General features: G+C 35.8%; 1 protein-coding gene across 1 annotated transcript in view; it reads left to right on the forward strand.

Annotated features, from left to right (window-relative positions):
- The window catches only part of LOC110438268 (uncharacterized), a 24,735-nt gene extending 5,850 nt beyond the window's left edge, over window positions 1-18,885 (forward strand). Inside the window, exons 3-6 of the mRNA XM_073937234.1 lie at window positions 12,416-12,715; window positions 12,835-12,957; window positions 13,038-13,105; window positions 15,362-18,885. Of these exons, the coding sequence (XP_073793335.1) occupies window positions 12,416-12,715; window positions 12,835-12,957; window positions 13,038-13,105; window positions 15,362-15,415 (545 nt within the window). The 3' untranslated portion in view covers window positions 15,416-18,885. The remainder of the gene's footprint in view (window positions 1-12,415; window positions 12,716-12,834; window positions 12,958-13,037; window positions 13,106-15,361) is intronic.
- The last annotated feature ends 1,369 nt before the right edge of the window (window positions 18,886-20,254 follow it).

Genomic DNA, 20,254 nt, shown 5'->3' on the forward strand with positions numbered 1-20,254 from the left:
AAAATATAAATTTGCTTCCTCTTTACTTAAAAAATATCAGGTTTTATATAACTGTATTTTTTAAATAAAACTATGCAATTTATTTGAGTAGATTTTTGTACGTGGTTATTGTGTAGAATAAATGTTATAAAAGTGAGTTGACACAGACAATTTATTAGAGCAGCTGTCGATGTGGCAGGTATGTTCATGAAACGTGATTTTAATAGTTTGGCGTGACTCCTTTTTCATTGCCCGGGATTTTGCAGGCAGACACAGCTTCTGCAATGGTCGACATTAACTGCTCCCAGCAGCGGATCTGATTAATACGGTAAGTTGCAAATGTAGCCGAATGATAATTGTAAAGTCATGCAAAACTGCTGACTTCGCTAGGCAGGTGAGGTTTTAGCTTTGTAAATTGTACTGTAGCCTCAGGTATGTTAACAGTTAGACTGCTCTCACATGGAAAGCTAAGTTGGCAAACGCTAACCAACGCTATTTTATGCTAACGATTAAAAGTGATATTATTGAGAAAAATAGTGAAAGTAGTTTTAAAACACTTAGTAGGTATAACTAACGTTACAGAACCAATTAACAAGGTCAGTGGTGGGCGGTCAATAAAAACATGTCATTGTAATGCAAAATATAAGTGATGTGTACCGTTATGGTAGTTGGCTGAAATTGCTTTTGTTCGTTTTTCAACAACCTGAGAGCTTGTGACATGGTCCCTTTGTTGTTTTTCACGCAATATTGAATATTCGGTCTGAAATCGCATGTAAGTAACACTTCAAACAACACTTGCATGATTTCTTCGACCGTGAAAGCTGTTGTAGTTTGATAATAGTTGTCTGCTAGTGTGATTTCGCTATTTGGAATTCGCAAACAATAGTTTTCTAATATTTTATGAGGTGAGCGTAAGTGCGAATGTGCAAATATAAAACCAACTTTACCTCTATGTCGGGGTGTGGGGGTTCAGTTTGTTAGCTCTAAGTTAGCTAAAGTTAGCTCACCTAAGTTATTAGCAGCACATTAAAGATGGATATTAAATGCAGAAATGTATGCAACAGTTAGGTAGTTCGTGTTTAATGTAAGAGAAAGTATAACTTAAAGTTTGTGTTTTAGATTGGTCCATAAGTTTTTTTTAATGCTGCATAGTGAATAAATTACAGATTTACAATTTATTTTAACTTAAATTACATTTACTACTGATGTTACAGAACCATTTAAATTGTATGCACCTCATTCTAAAATGCATTTTCTTGGTCTTTAGATACCAAAGTGATTTTGTTACCTGTGGATTTTCAAACTTCACATCCAGGTAAGAAAAACATTAGATACAATTACAGCTATAATTATTTGCAGGTTAGTAAAACATTGGTAAAATTGCAAACAATAGTGGGCTCCATAGAATTACATTTGATATCTGAGGATTTTTTTTTTTATGTGTGCAACAGTAAAAACAGTAAAAAATACATCCTAATGCAGTTTCTTATTATATGTCAGTCTTTCACTAAAGCTAACTGATAACACTGAATCACTGAACTGTCATTTGCCAGTCACATACAATTTGGAGAAAAAGTCAATTAAATGTTGCTTTTTTGTATTATGACGTGTATAGTTTGGTGCAAAATGAAGATGACAATTAAATTATAGAATTTGTATTCTATAATTTTCATATAGCCATTTTCAAACAGTTTTAATATATAAATTACATACACATTTTTATGCTTTATAAGTTGTTAAAATAAACTACAAATGTAATACCTACATTTTTAGAATTCTTTGATTGACAGGCAACCACAATGCAATACACTGTTACACTGAGTAAAATCACAGTTTTCTTTAGCATTTGATAATTAAAAACACCTGGAATAATGTAAGTACACAATAACCTGTGTAACCTTTTTTTTTTTTAAATAGAAGTTTTACTAAGGTAATTTTAACTGATAAACTAAGGTGTTTCATCCATGCATCATTCTCACTGCACTTTTGTAACTTCACTTGTCGTTATTTCCTATTTAGTATTTAGCTATTTAATGTTGTTTGGTATCAACCACGTGAACTCCTGTTTCTTTTTTGTCTCCACCAATAGAGTTGTGAGGAATCAGAGGTGCATGCGGCTGCCCACCTGAAAAATTTGCCATCAGCCCAACACAATTTGGATTATCATAGGACTGTCAGAGGTTTGCCAAACCTGTCAAATGCATGATGCTTCCTGTTTGGACTTACAGATGTCCTCGACTTCAAGTATCCATTAAAACTGTATACATTTCAGATATATCAGAGACTCTTTGTGGGACTGGACATTATGCATCCTAAATCTTCATCAAAATATGCAAATCTCCTTACTGAGTTTCCTTAGATGTTTATCTGTTTTTACTTATTCAGTGTATATTGTGCTTACAATATAGAAATGAAGATTTATTTTCTGAGGTTACAGCCAGAAGTCAGTTGAATTAATTTTAAATGACATATGCACGGGTAATTTTATTTAGATCATAAAGTTCTTAATACTTAATTAAAATATGTACAGGCAACATTAAGTAATGTATAAGTAAGTTAAGTTTAACAAAAAAAGTAAGTTTATCTGATTTGAGTAATTTTAGAAATATTAGTTGGCTAGTTGTTTTAAGCAATGTTTTAGTGTTTAAAATACTTAAAAAGGCTAGAAGTTGAATCAACCTAAAACGTCCGATGCAGCCAGTTGCCTCACTTTTTATAAGTTAGATCTAGGTAACACTTTTTACAGTGCATTTTATGTAAAAATGTTAAAAGAGGAGCTTATATTAATTGTTTTAATTGCTTTTCTATTTTGAGACTTGGAAATCACTTTTATATACATTTGAATCTCTTTTTCTAACACCATGAAGAGAGGTTTGTTTTTGGAAAACTTGGATTTATGTATGTGAAATTTACTTAATAATAAAATTAAATTTATAATAAAACCAGCATCTTTTAAAGAGCGATCCTTAACATAAAAACCCAAAATCACATGTTTATAAGATAAGGAAAATTAATCCAAAATAGCCATATGAAAGAAAATGAAACGGGGGATAATATTCCAGATAGAACTATTTATAAGAAATTGTCTTATCCAATTAATTTTAAAATTACCATTAAGCGAGTTAAAATCAATAAAATTTAGGCCGCCTTTGTCATAAGAATTCAGCATTACTGATTTTTTAATATAATGAATTTTGTTTTTCCAAAGAAATTTTTTCAACATTCTATCAGTTAGTTTGTTTGTGTGCTTATCAACTGAAATAGACTGAGCAGTATATGACAATCTAGAAATACCTTCTGCTTTAGTGAGCAGAACTCTGCCTTTGATTGATAGATCTCTTTGTAGCCAATGGTTCATTATCTTTCTTGTTTTTTCAATAATTGGTAGAAAATTGGAAATACATCTACTTTTATCATCCTTAATTATTTTAATTCTTAAATATGTCACACTCTCTCTCACGGTGATGTTACAAATGAAAGATTCTGAACAATTACCCACTGTTTATAATTCACATTTATTTATGTTAAGGCAGAGACCTGAGGCTTTAGAAAAGGGTTTAAGAATTTCTATTGCTGTAGCAATCTGTGAGGCATCCTTCAGAAACAAAACAGTATCATCCGCTAACTGGCTTATTACCACTTCAGTGTTTTCAATAGATATTCCTTTTAAGGAGCTTTCTTTAATATGTATATTTAGAAGTTCAGTAGCTATCAAAAACAAGTATGGGGAGATTGGGCATCCCTGCCTAACTCCTCATCTCAAAGAAAATCTAGGAGAGTTTAATAGAACTATTGCAATTAGTGTAAAGCATTTTAATAGATCTACAGAAGAAATTTCCAAATCTTACAATACTAAGAGTTTGTAACAAAAATTCATGTTCTAAAGAATCAAAAGCTTTGTCAAGAAAAAGTATAAAGTTGTCATTAGAGAAGTAATGTGAATAATCTAGAATATCTAATACTAAACGTATGTTATTAAAAATGTGTCTTTTTTGCAAAAATCCAGATTGACATTCATCAATTAAATAGTTCAAAGTACATTTTACTCTTTTGGATAAAACTAATGCAATAATTTTATAATCATTGTTCAGCAAGGTAATTGGTCGCCAATTATCAATTAATAAGTGATCTTTATTTGGTTTTGGTATTAAAGTTATTAGTCCTTGACATAAGGTTGGAGGAAGGAAGGATCTATCTATGCTCTCATTAAAGACCTCAAGCAAAAAAGGAGTTAAAAGTTTCTCAAATGTTCTATAAAACACAGCAGAGAGTCCGTCCATTTCAGGAGACTTTTGCTTTTCAGTGATTTAATGGCATCCATAACTTCTTGTAAACTAAGAGGGGCTTCACATATATTGAACTCATCATCACTAATCAGTTTTATGTTATGTAGCGATTCAAAGAAATCTGTTGTAGATTGTTGACAAAATTTAGAAGAATACAAGTTACTGTACAATTCAGAACAATAGTTTGCAGCAATTTTTGCATTCTCCACAATATTACCAATTTCTCAATATAATTATATTTAGCTTGTTGCCTCTCAAGTCTAAAGAAATACGCAGAGCTCATTTCACCCTCTTCAAGCCATTTCCTTCGAGACCTTATAAAAGCTCCTTCTGCCTTTTGTTTGTAAAATTCTTCTAATTTAATCTTTTGTTCAGTAAGTTCTGCTTTTTCAGATTCTGATAATTCTTTTATTGTTTTGGATGATAAAGTAGATCTTTTAAAAATAATACTATCTTCTTTAGCTCTTCACTTTTTTGCCAATTCACTACAGTATTTCCTAAAAAAAATTCCCGCTTCAAATTTGAGAAGTTCCCAATTATTACAATATTTTTTTTCAACTTTTGCTTTATTCCAGTAAGTCAAAATATTTTTTTCTATTCCAGTAATTACTTCCTTATGTTTAAGAACTGAATTATTTAATTTCCAGTAACCAGACTTTTGAGTTAAATTACTAAAGTTTCAAAAAGGAATCATAATCGAAATAGCTTCATGATCTGAGAACGGAGATAGTATTATATCAGTAACAATGTTATCCAAGTCATTGGAAGTAAGCCAATAATTAATCCTAGATTGAGAAGATAAAGATTTGTTACTCCAAAAGTAAAACATTCTTGTGTTGGATGAGATTTTCTCCATGGATCAAACAAGGAAAATTGTTCTATAAAAGCCATAATATAATCCGAATTAGGAATTCCAGTTTGATGAGGCCATCTATCTAAACTATTATTTAGGACAACATTGAAATCACCACCAAAGATTAAAGCAGAGTTAGGATAAATGGTTAACATTTGAATCACCTGCTTACCTAATCTATTGAAGAGAGCTTTATTATGTTGGCTTGAGAAAGCCAATATACTGTTATGCTACTCTGTCCTTGAAAACAAACGTATCTCCTCCTAGGCCGTTCATGCCACAAGGCCCAAATGTGGTCAAAATGTGCCTTCTACATTCAAGATTGTTGTTATATCTCCTCATGCCTATAAGACTTATCATTTTTTTTAAATAAAAAATGTTCAATATTAAATTTTTATAATCCGGGCATATAAAAAATTATACAAGCCCCAAATTTGGCCAAAAGCTGTATTTAGATGCGTTGGATTTTGTTGCTATATCTTTAAGGTTTTTCAGACTTATAGTTTTCCAATAAATAATTTTTAAGCATTATTTTTCTCAAAATATGGCAAGCCATTTTTGAGTTAAACTCCATATTTTTACTGATATGGCAAGCCATTTTTGCATGTATCACTTTCACACCTATTAGGCATTGTATTTTCAAAACAATACGGCAAGCCATTTTTACATAATGTTCATTCCCTTAGTCCCTTTATTAATCAGGGGTCGCCAGAACGGAATGAACCGCCAACTTATCCAGCATTTGTTTTACACAGCGAATGCCCTTCCAGCCGCAACCCAACACCATGAATATAACATAATGTTCAAGTCTAGTTTTTGACACTCATAAAGACTGTCATAGAAACATCGGGGTTGATTAAGATCACTCATATTGCCAAGAAGCTTTGATGTATCATCACTAACCTGTCAAATGTACCCATAGCAATAAAACAGTATAACCTAGCAACCATTTAAAAATAGCAATATCTCTACATTAGAACACCGTAGGGACCTGGGCATTGGCTTGTTTGACTCATGCTAGCAAATGGGACTTCCTGTGTACTATGCATGGTAACAATGATAATGGAAGCCAAGTGCTAATAATGATTAGCTACATGCTATGAATGATTATCTAAATGCAATAACATATGCTAGAAATGCCTACTAAGTATTAGCATTTGATCAAACATGTTCACGTGCATTACCTTTTAGCAACTGCTTGGCAACCACCTAACAATGCCATAATTGTTTTAGCAACTGCCTAGCAACCACTTAGCAACCGCCGCCATGCTTTCTGCCAACTGCCATTCCCAGTCCTAGCGCAGTCACGTTGGCTTTCTCAAGCCAACATCAAAGTTTATCAATGAACTTTAGGTTGTAGTTTTCTTTTTGTAAGTAAAACCATATACATTAACTATGATATAGGTTTCATTTAAAATCTCAGCGGCATAGTGCCTAGAAGCATCATATTCAGATCTTAAGATTTTCCCTTTAAATCTGTCCTTTAAAATACAAACCCCAGCAGAATTAGTAGTGCCATGGGAAAACCACAGATCTAGTCCCCACTGTGACCTCCAAAAATTGAGCGTCTTGTGACAGAGTGGCATTCTTGTAGAAAACAAAAATCTGCATTAAAGCGCTTCAAGTATAAGAAAATAGCTTTCCTCAATGATATTGCGTAACCCTCTACAGTTAAGAGAAACAATAGATAAAGACATAGAACAAGAGTGAATATGAAACAAGTAAAAAATTAAACAAATAAACCAGAAGATTCCTATATAAAAATATAGCAAATCTTAAGCAAACACAGCAAATGTATCCCAGAATGAGAACAGCAATCCCTTTTAACACATATATTGGTACTGTATATTTGTAAAACAGAACAATTTAACATGAGTCTTAGTCTCTATCAGTTCTTTAGCCAACATAAGCAAAAATAACGTATTTTCTTTTTTTATCTAAAGAGAGAAAAGTGTTTTGTTTCTTTTATAAAAGTATTACATAAATCAAAATGACTGGAGTCTGAATCCCTTTCATGTTATCGATTCAAGTAATGAAAAGAAAATGTCTCCCTTTAAAATTAAAAGAAAAATAAGCAAATATTGCATCTCCTCTGAAAGTTCAAATCAACAAAACTGAATTTGAATAACTGTTTCTTTTCAGTCTATAAACCAAAAATATGGAAAAAAAATATCTTCAATTCTAATCCAGAGAGAGACGAGAAAAGGTGTTACTGTTCCTTGCATAAATTAAAAATATTTAAACAGGTCTTTTGTTCCAGTTTTTACAAAAATGAAAAGGAGAGTACTTTTGTACTGAAAGGGGCAACCCAAGCTCATTCTGGAAACGTAGCCCCGCGGACGTTTCTGGAGACAGCGATTTACGTGGCCGGAGGTACGTAAGGCCGCGTTTAGTTGTTTTCGTGCGAACGCTGCCCCTCCTCTTCGCGCTCGCTGGCCGATGGCTCGCCTCCGAGTGGAGGGCTTTCCCAATGTAACAGATCAAGGATCTGTCAAATCATCTTAGATTCCTTAAGCATGGTATAAACAGACCCTTTATCATGTTAAATAATCAATAATCATATCCAGTTTACTGAGGAATCCACATATGACGAACAGACCCCTGATCTCCTGTTGAGTGCATTCTCTGTGTGCTTTTTGCTCTGTCACCTTGTTTGTCACCATAGTCCCCTGGTTTTCCCCATGGACACTATTATTCCTTGTTCAGAATTGCCTCCTTGTCATCAAGCATATATCCTCTTAGCACTTATGCTCACTTTGTACACACACCCAGTTTTTTCAGGGTTTTTTGTGTTAATTTGAAGTAGTTTTTCCATTTTTTGGTGTTTTTTTTCGGTAATATCATTATGAGGACCATAATTGAGAGCAGCCTTTAGTACAGTAATAACAGAGTATTATGTATACGACTTTATCAACAAAAAAAAGGCAATGTAGCCATTTTAGTCCAAACTAATTAAATAATTACCAGCTACATTACCATAGCAGCATTGGTCTACCCTCTACCATAGTTGGATCACCCAGTCAGGTTTTCATTATGCATATTGTATCTGAACATCTTTGTGCACAAATATTATCTGGCCATGTCTGTCAGGGCTCTGTCTTTTTTGTCTGTTTAATTTTTTAGCTTTGTGACAGAACTCTGACACCCCCATTTACAGTTTTTTACACTGGCTATGACACTTTTTTCAATACATTTAACAAGTTTTCTAAACTCTTAACACGGTTAGCACAACATCCGTCTTCGTGGTCTATACAGTTAACACATTTCTTGTTGCTTTGACACAAAATGCATCCAGTTAACGGCAATTTAAAATGCTTAAACTTCTTTTACGTAAGCACAACCATGACCAAAACAATGTAAATTTACAGTCAAATTTATAAATGCTTTAACACAGTATGTCAGAACAGATAACACCATGTTCTAAACAGAAATTATATAGGATAAAGTCAAAGTAAACAGCTGTTCTAATTGTGAATTTAAACAAATATATTCCCTGTATTTTATTTCATTGCCAATGAGAAACAGCTTATTGCGGTTGTGTATATATATATATATATATATATATATATATATATATATATATATATATATATATATATATATATATATGACATATCATCACATATGATTCCCATCTAGAAAGCAATATATATATATATATATATATATATATATATATATATATATATATATATATATATATATATATATATATATATATATATATAGACATATCACATATAATTCCCATCTAGAAAGCAATATATATATATATATATATATATATATATATATATATATATATATATATATATATATATATATATATAGACATATATCACATATAATTCCCATCTAGAAAGCACATGATCATATGTTGTAAAAGAGGACTCTTAAGTTTTTTTTAAAAGAACAGTGAGCGCATCAAAGAACTCCATTACCAATATATCCAGGTAAGGTTATGCAATACAGTCATTACTGTACTATACACAGTGTGTTTTGCAGTAAACTACTCTACAAAACTGGAGTTTATTAGTACATACAGTAGATATACAATACAGCATTTGCACACACTGTGTCTAATTACTTTCAGAGAGTCATGAAGTTGGAGTTCAATCGTGTACCACATGAAATTATCTGTTGACAAGGCTGGGGATGTCGCTGTGGGAAAAACATAATAAAGAAAAGGGCAATAGTTACCATGTCGCGCCATAGAAGATATCAAGTGTAATGTGGATGAGAACATGTGGCAGAAGACCAGGCAGAATAGAAGATTACTTTTTTTTTTTTTTGTAATTGCAGTGCAGTCTCTGCAATCTTGCAGTGAAATCCTTTTGCAAATAAAGTCTGTACTGCAGCATATCTGTGTCTGTATTTTTTTACATAAACTGTACAAAGCATAAACTGTTATCAAGCAATTTTTTTCTTTATTTTTATATTGAATTTTTGCAGTAAAAGAAAGAAAATGCCTGCATTTACTAAACCCAACAAAACAAAACTGTAGAGAGGCTTCAAATATAAGGACAGAGCTGACACATAAACTAATGCAGTTTCTGTAATTTTAACTGATGATAGTGTTTTTATTGTCAGTGTGTTCTGATTGACTGAATGTTTCTGTTGACAGAGAACATGTGTTAGTGTTTTGAACAATAATTTCAATTTGAAACATGTTTGCAGTGTTTTGTTAGACATGGTGTAGTGTGTTCCTATATTATTGTATTTTGAAAAGTAGTTTAGAGGTTTAGTTTACAATGTGTGATTTTGAGCATGAAATTAACTGTTCTGTCAATTGTGTGTTTTGTGTTGCTGCATTACAAGTTTAGCAAACTTGTTAAATGTATTGACAAAACTGTCATAGCCATTGTAAAAAAAAAACTGTAATCCGTCTTCTTACATGTATTTGAGTTCGCTCAGACCATGTACTCTTGTCTGTGATTTCTTGTTGTGAGCGCATGGTTTTGAGTTATCTTGAGTTGTGTGCTCATGCCTGTTATTTCTGTCAGGTGTGCGGGGCATGGTGTTCAGATACTGGCACTTCTATTGTGGTTTCAGTTTTGTGTCAGGGTTCAGATTCTCATGCTCCATGTCTGTCTTTCTGTCTGCTCTGTTTGGTGTTTTGCTTCTGTCTGATGTTTTGGGGTCTTTGCATGTGAGTTGTTTACAGCCACATGCATCTTGTGTTTATTGGCAGTGTGCTTTTGTTTTGTGTTAGCACATGGCTTGTATTGTGTTCCGTTTGCCATGTGCTCTCGTCTATTAGGGCCTGTTCACACCTGGTCACATCATGCATTTTTCTTATAGCTATCCGATTTGCTATGCAAAAATCAGAAAATGGCTCCATTTAGACTTAAATGGATGTGATCTTCAAATCCTGCGTTATATGCAAATTTAGGTTATATTGACTAAAGCATCAGATACAGCACTTTTTTATGAATATATTCTTATTTCCAGAAAGGTATGCTATATATATATATATATATATATATATGTTGTTTGAATACAAATTATTTCATATGCAGTTTTTAAAACATTCCATGCACATGAGGCAGGTTTTTATTTTATTATCTATTATCTATTTTTGTCATGTGTGCAAGACATAATTTACAACTGTAATGGTAATGTCGTGTAATTTGTGTATAACATACTTTCCCAAAAACAAAACAACATGCCTTTGTAAAAGAACGCATTTTTAAAGTATTATTATTCATCTCTTTTTACAGATACTTTACAGCCGCATGCGGTGTCTCTGTTGTTAAGGCTTCCATCTGATATTAATCTAACAATTTAATTTCATAATTTCATGGTCAAAACAAAAAATGTTAATAAAACAAATATCTTCTGTTATTTATGCATTTTGCACTTGTATATCTGATGGTCTTATAGACCTGAACATGTGCACTCTCAATTAGGAGTAAAAGTTGCATATGTAGTTTCAACTATCAGATGCATTTAGATGCACAGCTTCTGATCTGGGCTGAGTGAACAGATTTTATATTAATCTCAAATGCATTTCAGCGGGCCAGACACAGCAGCAAATGTGTACAAAAATTGTTTATGTCATTCTCCAGTAAGAATGTTTTATCACTTTACTAATGAAATACTAATTAGCCTACTGCTTTACATAAACCCTGGTGATACTTAGTAAATAAACTAAAAACTATTTAAAACAGAGCATGCACTGTACCCTGACTGGTTTTATGCATTCATAAATACAAAATGAACAAATGACTTCACAAAAGTTGAGTAAAAAGTAAGATTACTGACTTTTATTTAGTAAAGTAGAAGTCATCTCAAGTGGTAGTACCTCAGTAAGTGAAGTTTATTCATTCTTGTCGGCTTAGTCCCTTTATTAATCCGGGGTCGCCACAGCGGAATGAACCGCCATCTTATCCAGCAAGTTTTTACGCAGCGGATGCCCTTCCAGCCGCAACACATCTCTGGAAAACATCCACACACACATTCATACACCAAGGACAATTTAGCCTACTCAATTCACCTGTAGCGCATGTGTTTGGACTGTGGGGGAAACCGGAGCACCCGGAGGAAAACCACACAAAGGCAGGGAGAACATGCAAACTCCACACAGAAACGCCAACTGAGCTGGGGTTCGAACCAGCGACCTTTCTTGCTGTGAGGCGACAGCACTACCTACTGCGCCCAAGTGAAGTTTATTTACAAATTAATTTCAAGAGGATCCCGCATTATCCAATTTATGATACACCAATCAGATGATTCCTAAGCCACTAAAAATACCCTAAGTTCCATATGACAGCCATCTTCATTTTGATGAATCCCTCTTTCACCCCTTCTCCTCCTTCTTTCCTAGATGGGTGGCACGGTGGTCCAGTGGTTTTGTCCAGTGGTTAGTACTGTTGCCTCACAGCAAGAATGTCACTGGTTCTAGTCCTTACCAAGCCAGCCAACATTTCTGAGCAGAGTTTACACATTCTGTGCTCAAAAATATGCAACTTAAGTTAATTGACTAATCCAAATCAGCACTATAGACATGCTCCTAGTAAGTAGTTATCTCTTAAGAGCAATCACTATCTGTCCATTAGCTACTATAGCAGGGTAGTTCTCGAGATCTACCTGGGACAGTATGCCAAACAAGCTTTATAATCAATCATCAGCTAAGTGTGAACCCTTGAAAGTACAGGTACGCGAAAAGCTGCAGTAACAAAAAAGTGAAGTAACAAATTACATGTACTTCTTTACCATCCATCATTGTAAAGAGCTACAGTTGTTGCCATCTTGAGTGTCATAACTGAAGTTATTGTTTTTCTCTAACTTCTTTCAGGTCGTCTACCTGTTCCTGACATCCTCTTCAATTTTTCTCAATGTTCTTCATCCTCATCTTCATCAGTGCAGAATTGTTCAGTGGTGTGTTCAGTGGAGAATGTGAGCGCTGTGAGTCTCTCCTGGTACAAAGGAAACAGTTTATTGTCCAGCATCAATGTGTCTGATCTCAGCATCAGTCTCTCTCTACCTCTGGAGGTGGAATGTCAGGATAAAAACACCTACAGCTGTGTGATCAACAACACCATCAGCAACCAGACCACACATCTGGACATCAACACACACTGTCAACCATGTGAAGGTATATCTCTAATATATATATATATATATATATATATATATATATATATATATATATATATATATATATATATATATATATATATAGGTCATGCACATTTTCAATTACATTATTGTCAGATTCTACAGGCCCAGTACATCTAAATCTAATAGTGCCGCTCTCTGCTGCTGCTGGATGCTTGATTCTAGCTCTGCTCATGATCTTATGCATCTGCATGAAGCACAAAAACACAGACCAAAAAGGCAAGTGTTACCAAACGCTGACACTGTTCATGTTCATGTTATTAACATTGCAGAAGTGTGAAAGATGTCTGTTTCAACAGTTGAGACTCGTGCAGAAGAGATCACATATGCCGATCCCACATTCTACAAAAGAAAAGCACCGAAATTGGTGAGATCAAAAATCTAAATTACAAAAATCTATCTTGGCTTACGTTCTGGCTAACTTTACACATGGGTCTACGGCCAAAACTGGAACTGGAACACTGGAAAGTGACACATACATTTAGATCAGGCTGAGATCTGGCCCTCTCCCTGTTAAAATGTTTATTTTTATGTGGCCCAGCTCTGGCATAGACACTATGAGGCTGTTTACACCTGGGCACTTTTTGAGTTGTGAAAACGTTACACTTGACCACATAAATGTGTCTTCATTAAACCTTAATGATTGATATGACGCATTGAGCTAGGTTTCTTCAAATACAGCAGCGGATACCCTCTGTTTTATTTAATCAACATGTAAGAGGCTAAATTATCATATGCATTTGTTTACATGACAAAACATGTCTTTTTGACTCAAGAAGGTCCATACTGACTACAAAGCCAGATTCTGATAAGATCAGGGCCTGTTGTGTGGACTTTGGGGTTTTTATGGTGTGGTCACATGTTGATTGGTCAGTTTGAATGTCTTCAATGGCTTTAGTCACATGGTCAAGAAAGATACAAAATAGGTGGTAAACTCAGGCTCTGTCTCTTTTCCTGCTCTCTCTTTTCCTGGCCTGCTTCTCTCCTGCTCTGCCCCTCTCCTCCTTTGGAGTCTATCTTCTCTGACTCTACTGCAATCAGGCTTTTGGGCCTGCTCTCTTTGTCTCTCTCTCCCTCCCTCTGTGTCTCTCCTTCTCCCTATGGTAACTTTAATTTTACATTTAAGCTGGGTACAATTTAAATCATATGTTTTATCATTTCATATTTTATCATTTTATACAGTTATTTTGTAATTAATTCAGTTGTAACCATAGAGAATTACTGTCATTAAATCATCTCATTTTCAAGCATTTGTGAATTACTTTTGATTTAACATCAACATTTAATTGTTCCATATTGCAATACAATACAATCACATAATGTCAATGCTCTCCCACATCTATAGCTATTAATACTGCCCTTATTTCCATTTTTGGTATGAGATTGCAGAAGAATGGTTTGACTAGAAATGTACAGTTTTTTACCATCATGCTGATCACTTTTTAGTCGCTCGGCAGAACTACAATTCGAACCGCTGTGGTTAAAGACCGTTCTTACAAAGATTATTATTTACAGAAACATAAGCATAACATTACCGGGCAGTGTGCTTAATCAAACACCTGACACTAATCGCAATTCAACTGCCAAACTGTCTTTACTTATTTATTAATTTATTTACTTTTCGGCTTAGTCCCTTTATTAATCTGGGGTCACCACAGCAAAATGAACCGCCAACTTATTGTCACCGACTCGGTCCCAGTCATTCCCCTCGCTGGCCAGCAGAGGCCGCCATCCCCGGATTTCTAAGCATTACATCATTCACCTAGACTGATTGAGCACACACCTGAACTGAATCCAGTTAACGACCCACGCTCCCTATATAAGCCACACTCAAACTCCAGTTCACTGCGAAGTCTTGTTTCAGCCCCGGTCAGCATTACTGAGCGTTATATCCTGCCTGATCCCCTGTGCATTACTCCAGCCCGTTTCTGACTCTGCTTTGACTTCTGCCTGCCCACGACCCAAGCCTGATACACGGACTCTGATACTCGCTGCCTGCCCTTGATCCTAGCCTGATACACGGACTCTGAATCACGCCGCCTGCCTCTGACCCTTGCCTGGTAATTCACCCTGTGTCTGTCAGCCGCCAGCCTTGATACCTTTACTGCTACTGTCGACGTGTGTTTGCACCTTTGTGCATATTGTATGTTTGAGTAAGTGTGATTAATAAATACTGCATATGGATCCCTCCGTGTCAGTCTCCACGTTACACTTATCCAGCATATGTTTTACGCTGTGGATGCCCTTCCAGCCACAACATATCACTGGGAAAACTGTCTTTATTTATTTGTTTATTTTTTTGTGATATGGGATCCTTCATTCTGACAGTGGTCGTCTGTAACAGTACGGATTTGGACCAATGGTACTTGTAGATGTGCATAAAATAGAAAGACAAAAGATGTGTCAGTCAACTAGAAGGGTTTTGTAGCGTTGGCTCAATTCTGGCCCATTATCATCTCACCAATGCTGAGACTGAGCCAACAGTGTCGCATTTTAGCCAGAATCGACTTAAAAGTGCTAGCTATCTGGGGTTTGTTTTTGTGCAGAATATGTGAAGGTCTACACATTATATGGTCAGTATGCTTTTAATAATCTCTATGCACGTGTGTTTGTTTTGTTTTAGGGTGTTCAAGAGGAGCCTGATGTGGTGTATGCAGGAGTCGCTGTGAGACCTTGATCAAACTTTTGACCAAACCTGTGATTCATTTTAGGGGCTGCAATTAGATCACAGCCTACCTAAAACAAGAATTACTATATCAGTGTGGTTGTTTTTGTGAATATATGTATTTTTAAATATCTTAACACATTTTACCTTGTGAGTAGAGATGCGCGGATGGGCTATTATTTCATCCGCAACCGCATAATAAAACTCATCATCCGTCCGCCATCTATCCGCACTAACATTTTTGACCAATTTTTAAAACCGCACCCGCCCACCATCTGCTGACTGAGCTCTTTATTTGAATGGCTTATTCCTTTTTATTATTAAATGAATGTTTCTTTATTGATTATTAGAAAATAGAGAATGACTTTAATGACAAGCAGTTAATCCAAACGTGCAAGTCAAATCCAGCATTGATTGACGCTTTGAAGTGACGCTAAACAATACGAGGACGTGTCTTTTTACTTGATTCGATTCCTCGGTCCTTGAGTTTTTTTTTGTTTTTTTTTGCGTCCTTCCCTCGCATCCTATAGGGGTGGAAAGACGAGGAAAGAAAGCAAGGAAAGGAAACGAGGATACACAAATAAGAAATAAGAAGCACCCTATAAAGCTCTCAGAATATCAGCAGTGAACTCCGTCTCCAATCGGTGCACGGGGACAAAAATAAATAAATAAATAAATAAATAAATAGCCTAAATGAAACGCACTGTACTGTACATTTTTTTTATTATTGTAGCCTAATAGAAAACGCATTTTGACACATCATTTCAACATTCAGACGAGAGCGCCTGGCCTCTAATGCGCCCTGCTGCACTGAAGGAGAGCTCGCTCGCAGCACTTGTTACTGGAATGCATAGAATTCTCTTGGCAAGGTGCTGTAGACATGGGAATGACTGCCTTGTTTCTCCCTAAAGGATAGTAGATTTTCCTCTGCTGATCTGTCTATACTTAATTTTGAAGAGGAAGACTTCTGTACTTCATCCAGAATTAGTGTATCCGATTCCTCCTCTCATTCTGTGAAGTCAGTCCTAGGCTTTTTCGATGGTGCGCCAGCTATGTGTACAAAACAGTACAACCGCCCACCACCCGCCCGAATTTAATTAAAATATTATTTTTCGTCACGTCATCCGCCCGATCCGCGGTTTATCCGTGGATTCCGCGGCTGTAACCGCCATCCGCGCATCTCTACTTGTGAGCGTTTGGAGTGTAAATACAGTGTGACTGAATGTATTTCCAGCTACATCTGGAAGTGTCTAAAAGTATGGAGTCAGAAGAGTCTCAATAATAATGTATTACATTTCAAGAGTTCACACTTAGCTGATGATTGATGATAAAGCTAGTTTGGCGTGCTGTCCCGGGAGAGAGCCCTGAGCTTATAAGATCCTCGAGCCCTGGGCTCCCTCCCGTTCCAAGGCGAGAGGGGAGTTTGAGCTCAGGTAGATCTCGATGACTCCCCCTCTTGCTTGTTGTAGCTAAGTGTCAGATATGGAGTTTAGCTAAAGTATTTGGAATAATTATTTAGAGTGCTTGTTTTTGAACCGTGGGAGGAAACCGGAGGACGCGGGGAAAACCCACGCGACCACGGGGAGAACGAGCAAACTCCGCATAGAAATGTTGTCTTGTTTGAAAAGGAATTAAACCAGGGGCATTCTTGCTGTGAGGCAACAGCGCTAATCGCTGGCCACCATGACGCCCGTTTGAAAGGAGGGAAAGTAGGGTTGGGTAGGGGGGGTTTCTTCAAGATGAAGATATTGAGATGAGAAAAGTCTGGTTATTTGTTGTGAGTTAAGGATAGTCTGATAGGGTAATCAGTCATTAGCTAAAGTTGGAACAGCTATGATCAATCATAAGCACGTGATCCTCTCGAAATTTGTTTATAAATAAACTTCACACATCCACAGTCACAAGGAACTGGTCAATTTTAAACATTGAAAACTTTTTGTATCTTATGAACATGCATTTTTATTTTGTGCATGTGAGTTTTTGAGTGTATATATGCTGCCGAAAGTGGTGTTAGTGAGGCCAGCAGGGGGCGCCCAACCTGCAGTCTGTGTGGGTCATAATGCCCCAGTATAGTGACGGGGATGCTATACTGCTCAGTGAGAGCCATCTTTCGGATGAGACGTTAAACCGAGGTCCCGACTCTCTGTGGTCGTTAAAAATTCCAGGATGTCCTTCGAAAAAGAGTAGGGGTTTAACCCCAGCATCCTGGCCAAATCTGCCCACTGGCCTCTGTCCATCATGGCTTCCTAACCATCCCCATATCATAATTGGCTTCATCACTCTGTCTCCTCTCCACCAATCAGCTGGTGTGTGGTCTGGCGGAAAATTGCTGCCGTCGTGTCATCCAGGTGGATGCTGCACACTGGTGGTAGATGAAGAGATTCCCCCCCCCATTTTGTAAAGCGCTTTGAGTGCCCAGAAAAGCGCTATATAAATGTAAGGAATTATTATTATTATTATTATTATGAATTTGGTTTCATGCATATGAATTTGAATACATTGTAATTTTTTGAATGGATTATTCTTGAGACTAGACAAGATTATGTTTCCTTCTGTATTTGTTGTCCACTTGTCAAGTCAAGTCGAGCTTTTTGTCATACCGCTACATATGTGAACATACAGAGGAACAATGTTGTGTCTCGCAGGACGATACTATATAAATTAGTCATAAATTCAAACACAATACTGGACATAAGAGCTATTTTTAAAAACCTATGCAAAACTAACATATATTATAAGATACTTAACAATACACAAGACAGGTTCTTGTACATGAGACTGAACAATGTTGTGCAGGATATTGTGCAAGAGGGGTATTAGAGGTAAATATTGTGCAAAAGAGCTATTTAAGGATTAATATTGTGCATGAGTTATTTAAGGTTAAAGCAAGCAAGTGCAACTTGATTGTGGTACATTTATAGTAAATATTGCTTTCATTATTCAGTTCTTGTAAGATGGAGTTTAGATAAAGTGTCAGGTGCATAAAGAGAAGAGTCACATAGACAGAAGCCCAGTCACCTTTTTGAAGCACAATTTGAAATGCACAATGTTTCCAAGTGACATGGAATGATTTAGAAAGTGTCAATAGTGCAGATGTGCAAACTGGTGCAAGAGTCAGAGAGATAAGAGGGTGTCTTTTTTACAGGTGGTTTGTTAAGCCCACTCACCTGTATGGGACATACTCAGGAATGCATGGGGATGTAATCTAGCAGAGCAGGCTCTAATCCTTTAAAACCTTCTTGAATGTGGAGGGGATGAGTAGAGTCTTTCATAATAGACCTTTTTCACAGCGAAATTGAACACCGGAAGCGCCCTTCGAAGCAGTGTATCGATATTTCCAGGTTCGCTAGGAGTCGCAGAGACGTGACAGCCTCGGGTCAGCGAATGACTTTCTCACAGTCAACTTTGCCATAATTCGGACAGGAAGATGTTGTTCGGTGAATGTGTAAAACTGCCTAAATAAAACAGCATTTAAAAGATGATACGATTTGCAGAATTTGTGCAGAAAACATGTCTTACACACAGCGTTTGCATCGTCAAAAAGAATCGTTATTAATACATTTTTGCACCTCACCCCATAAGCTGACTATGTACAATGCCAAAATAAGTGTAAAACTGTCTCCTCATATTCATTACAAATATACAAATTACATCAATCCCACTTTTAAATTTTTGCAAACAATGTTTTGCTGGATAAAACCTTTGGATAAGTTTATAGGATATTTCTTTAATTCTATTTCTAACATGATATTTCTGTAGTAACAGACACACTTTTCTTCAATTCACCCTTTAATAAAGACATCCAATAAAATTGGATACGAGGTACAGTAATGATTTCTTTTTGGAAAAGAGTATGAATAGCTCTATCATTACTCTTGGTATTTAGTAAAACAAAATTTGCCGACATAAGATTTAGTAATATCAAAAGACGATGCATCAGAAGGATGGTCTTATTAATACCTCTAAATAACATGAATGAATAACATGTCTCTGAAGGAATTGAACCATTAACAGTAGAAAACTTGCTGGGTTATTGAGATTTTGTAATGAGAAAGGACTTCATTGTAAGAAAAGTATACCATCTTTATTATATACCTGACTAAACAAATAATTTTGTTGTCAAAACAATAAAAAAAGAGATTTGCGTTCGTATGAATTGTCTATTACTCCAAAAAAAACAACAATGTAGGGAGAAATCATGCTTCTAAATTAATGACCATGATGAGCACTTGTTTGTGGAAGGCAGATAGCTTAACTGGAGTTTTGTCTATATTATAATTACTCATCAAAATAAAACTAAGACCACCAGTCTTTAATAAAACATGATAATCTCCGCTTTGAAGTGCATACAGCATACGAACGTGCTTAAAACGACATTCAACCCCTCTAATAATTTCATCCATTATTTTCTCTGTCCTTCGTCTTTCGGGAAATCGTGGTCATTAAAGTTAGGGTGTCGTACGGATCAGCCGGGAACGCGCAATCACATCGATGAGATGACTCTGCCATTCTTTCTTACTCCGTCGCATTGAAACCGGATGTTGTAGGACGCTGTTTCGCTTACCGGAACCAGGAAGTGTGAAAAAGGCCTATACTGCTAGCTTTGCTGGAGCACCATGAGAGAAAAATGTGTTGAATGGAGGGTAGAGGTGCACCAATGATCTTTTCAGCTGTTCACCTGTTGTGCGTTAGAGGACTTGTGGTCGGCAGCACACAGACTGAGAGTATTTGATATTGATATAATAATATTTAGCCTTATTCCATTGTGTTTTAAGTGTCATGAACGTTTATACTGTACTGAATCATAATGTAATAAGAGGTCTTACATCTAGGGATGTTGAACAATGTGCT

This window comes from Danio rerio, chromosome 22 (genome assembly GCF_049306965.1).
Source record: "Danio rerio strain Tuebingen ecotype United States chromosome 22, GRCz12tu, whole genome shotgun sequence".
In the NCBI taxonomy this organism is placed as follows: domain Eukaryota; kingdom Metazoa; phylum Chordata; class Actinopteri; order Cypriniformes; family Danionidae; genus Danio; species Danio rerio.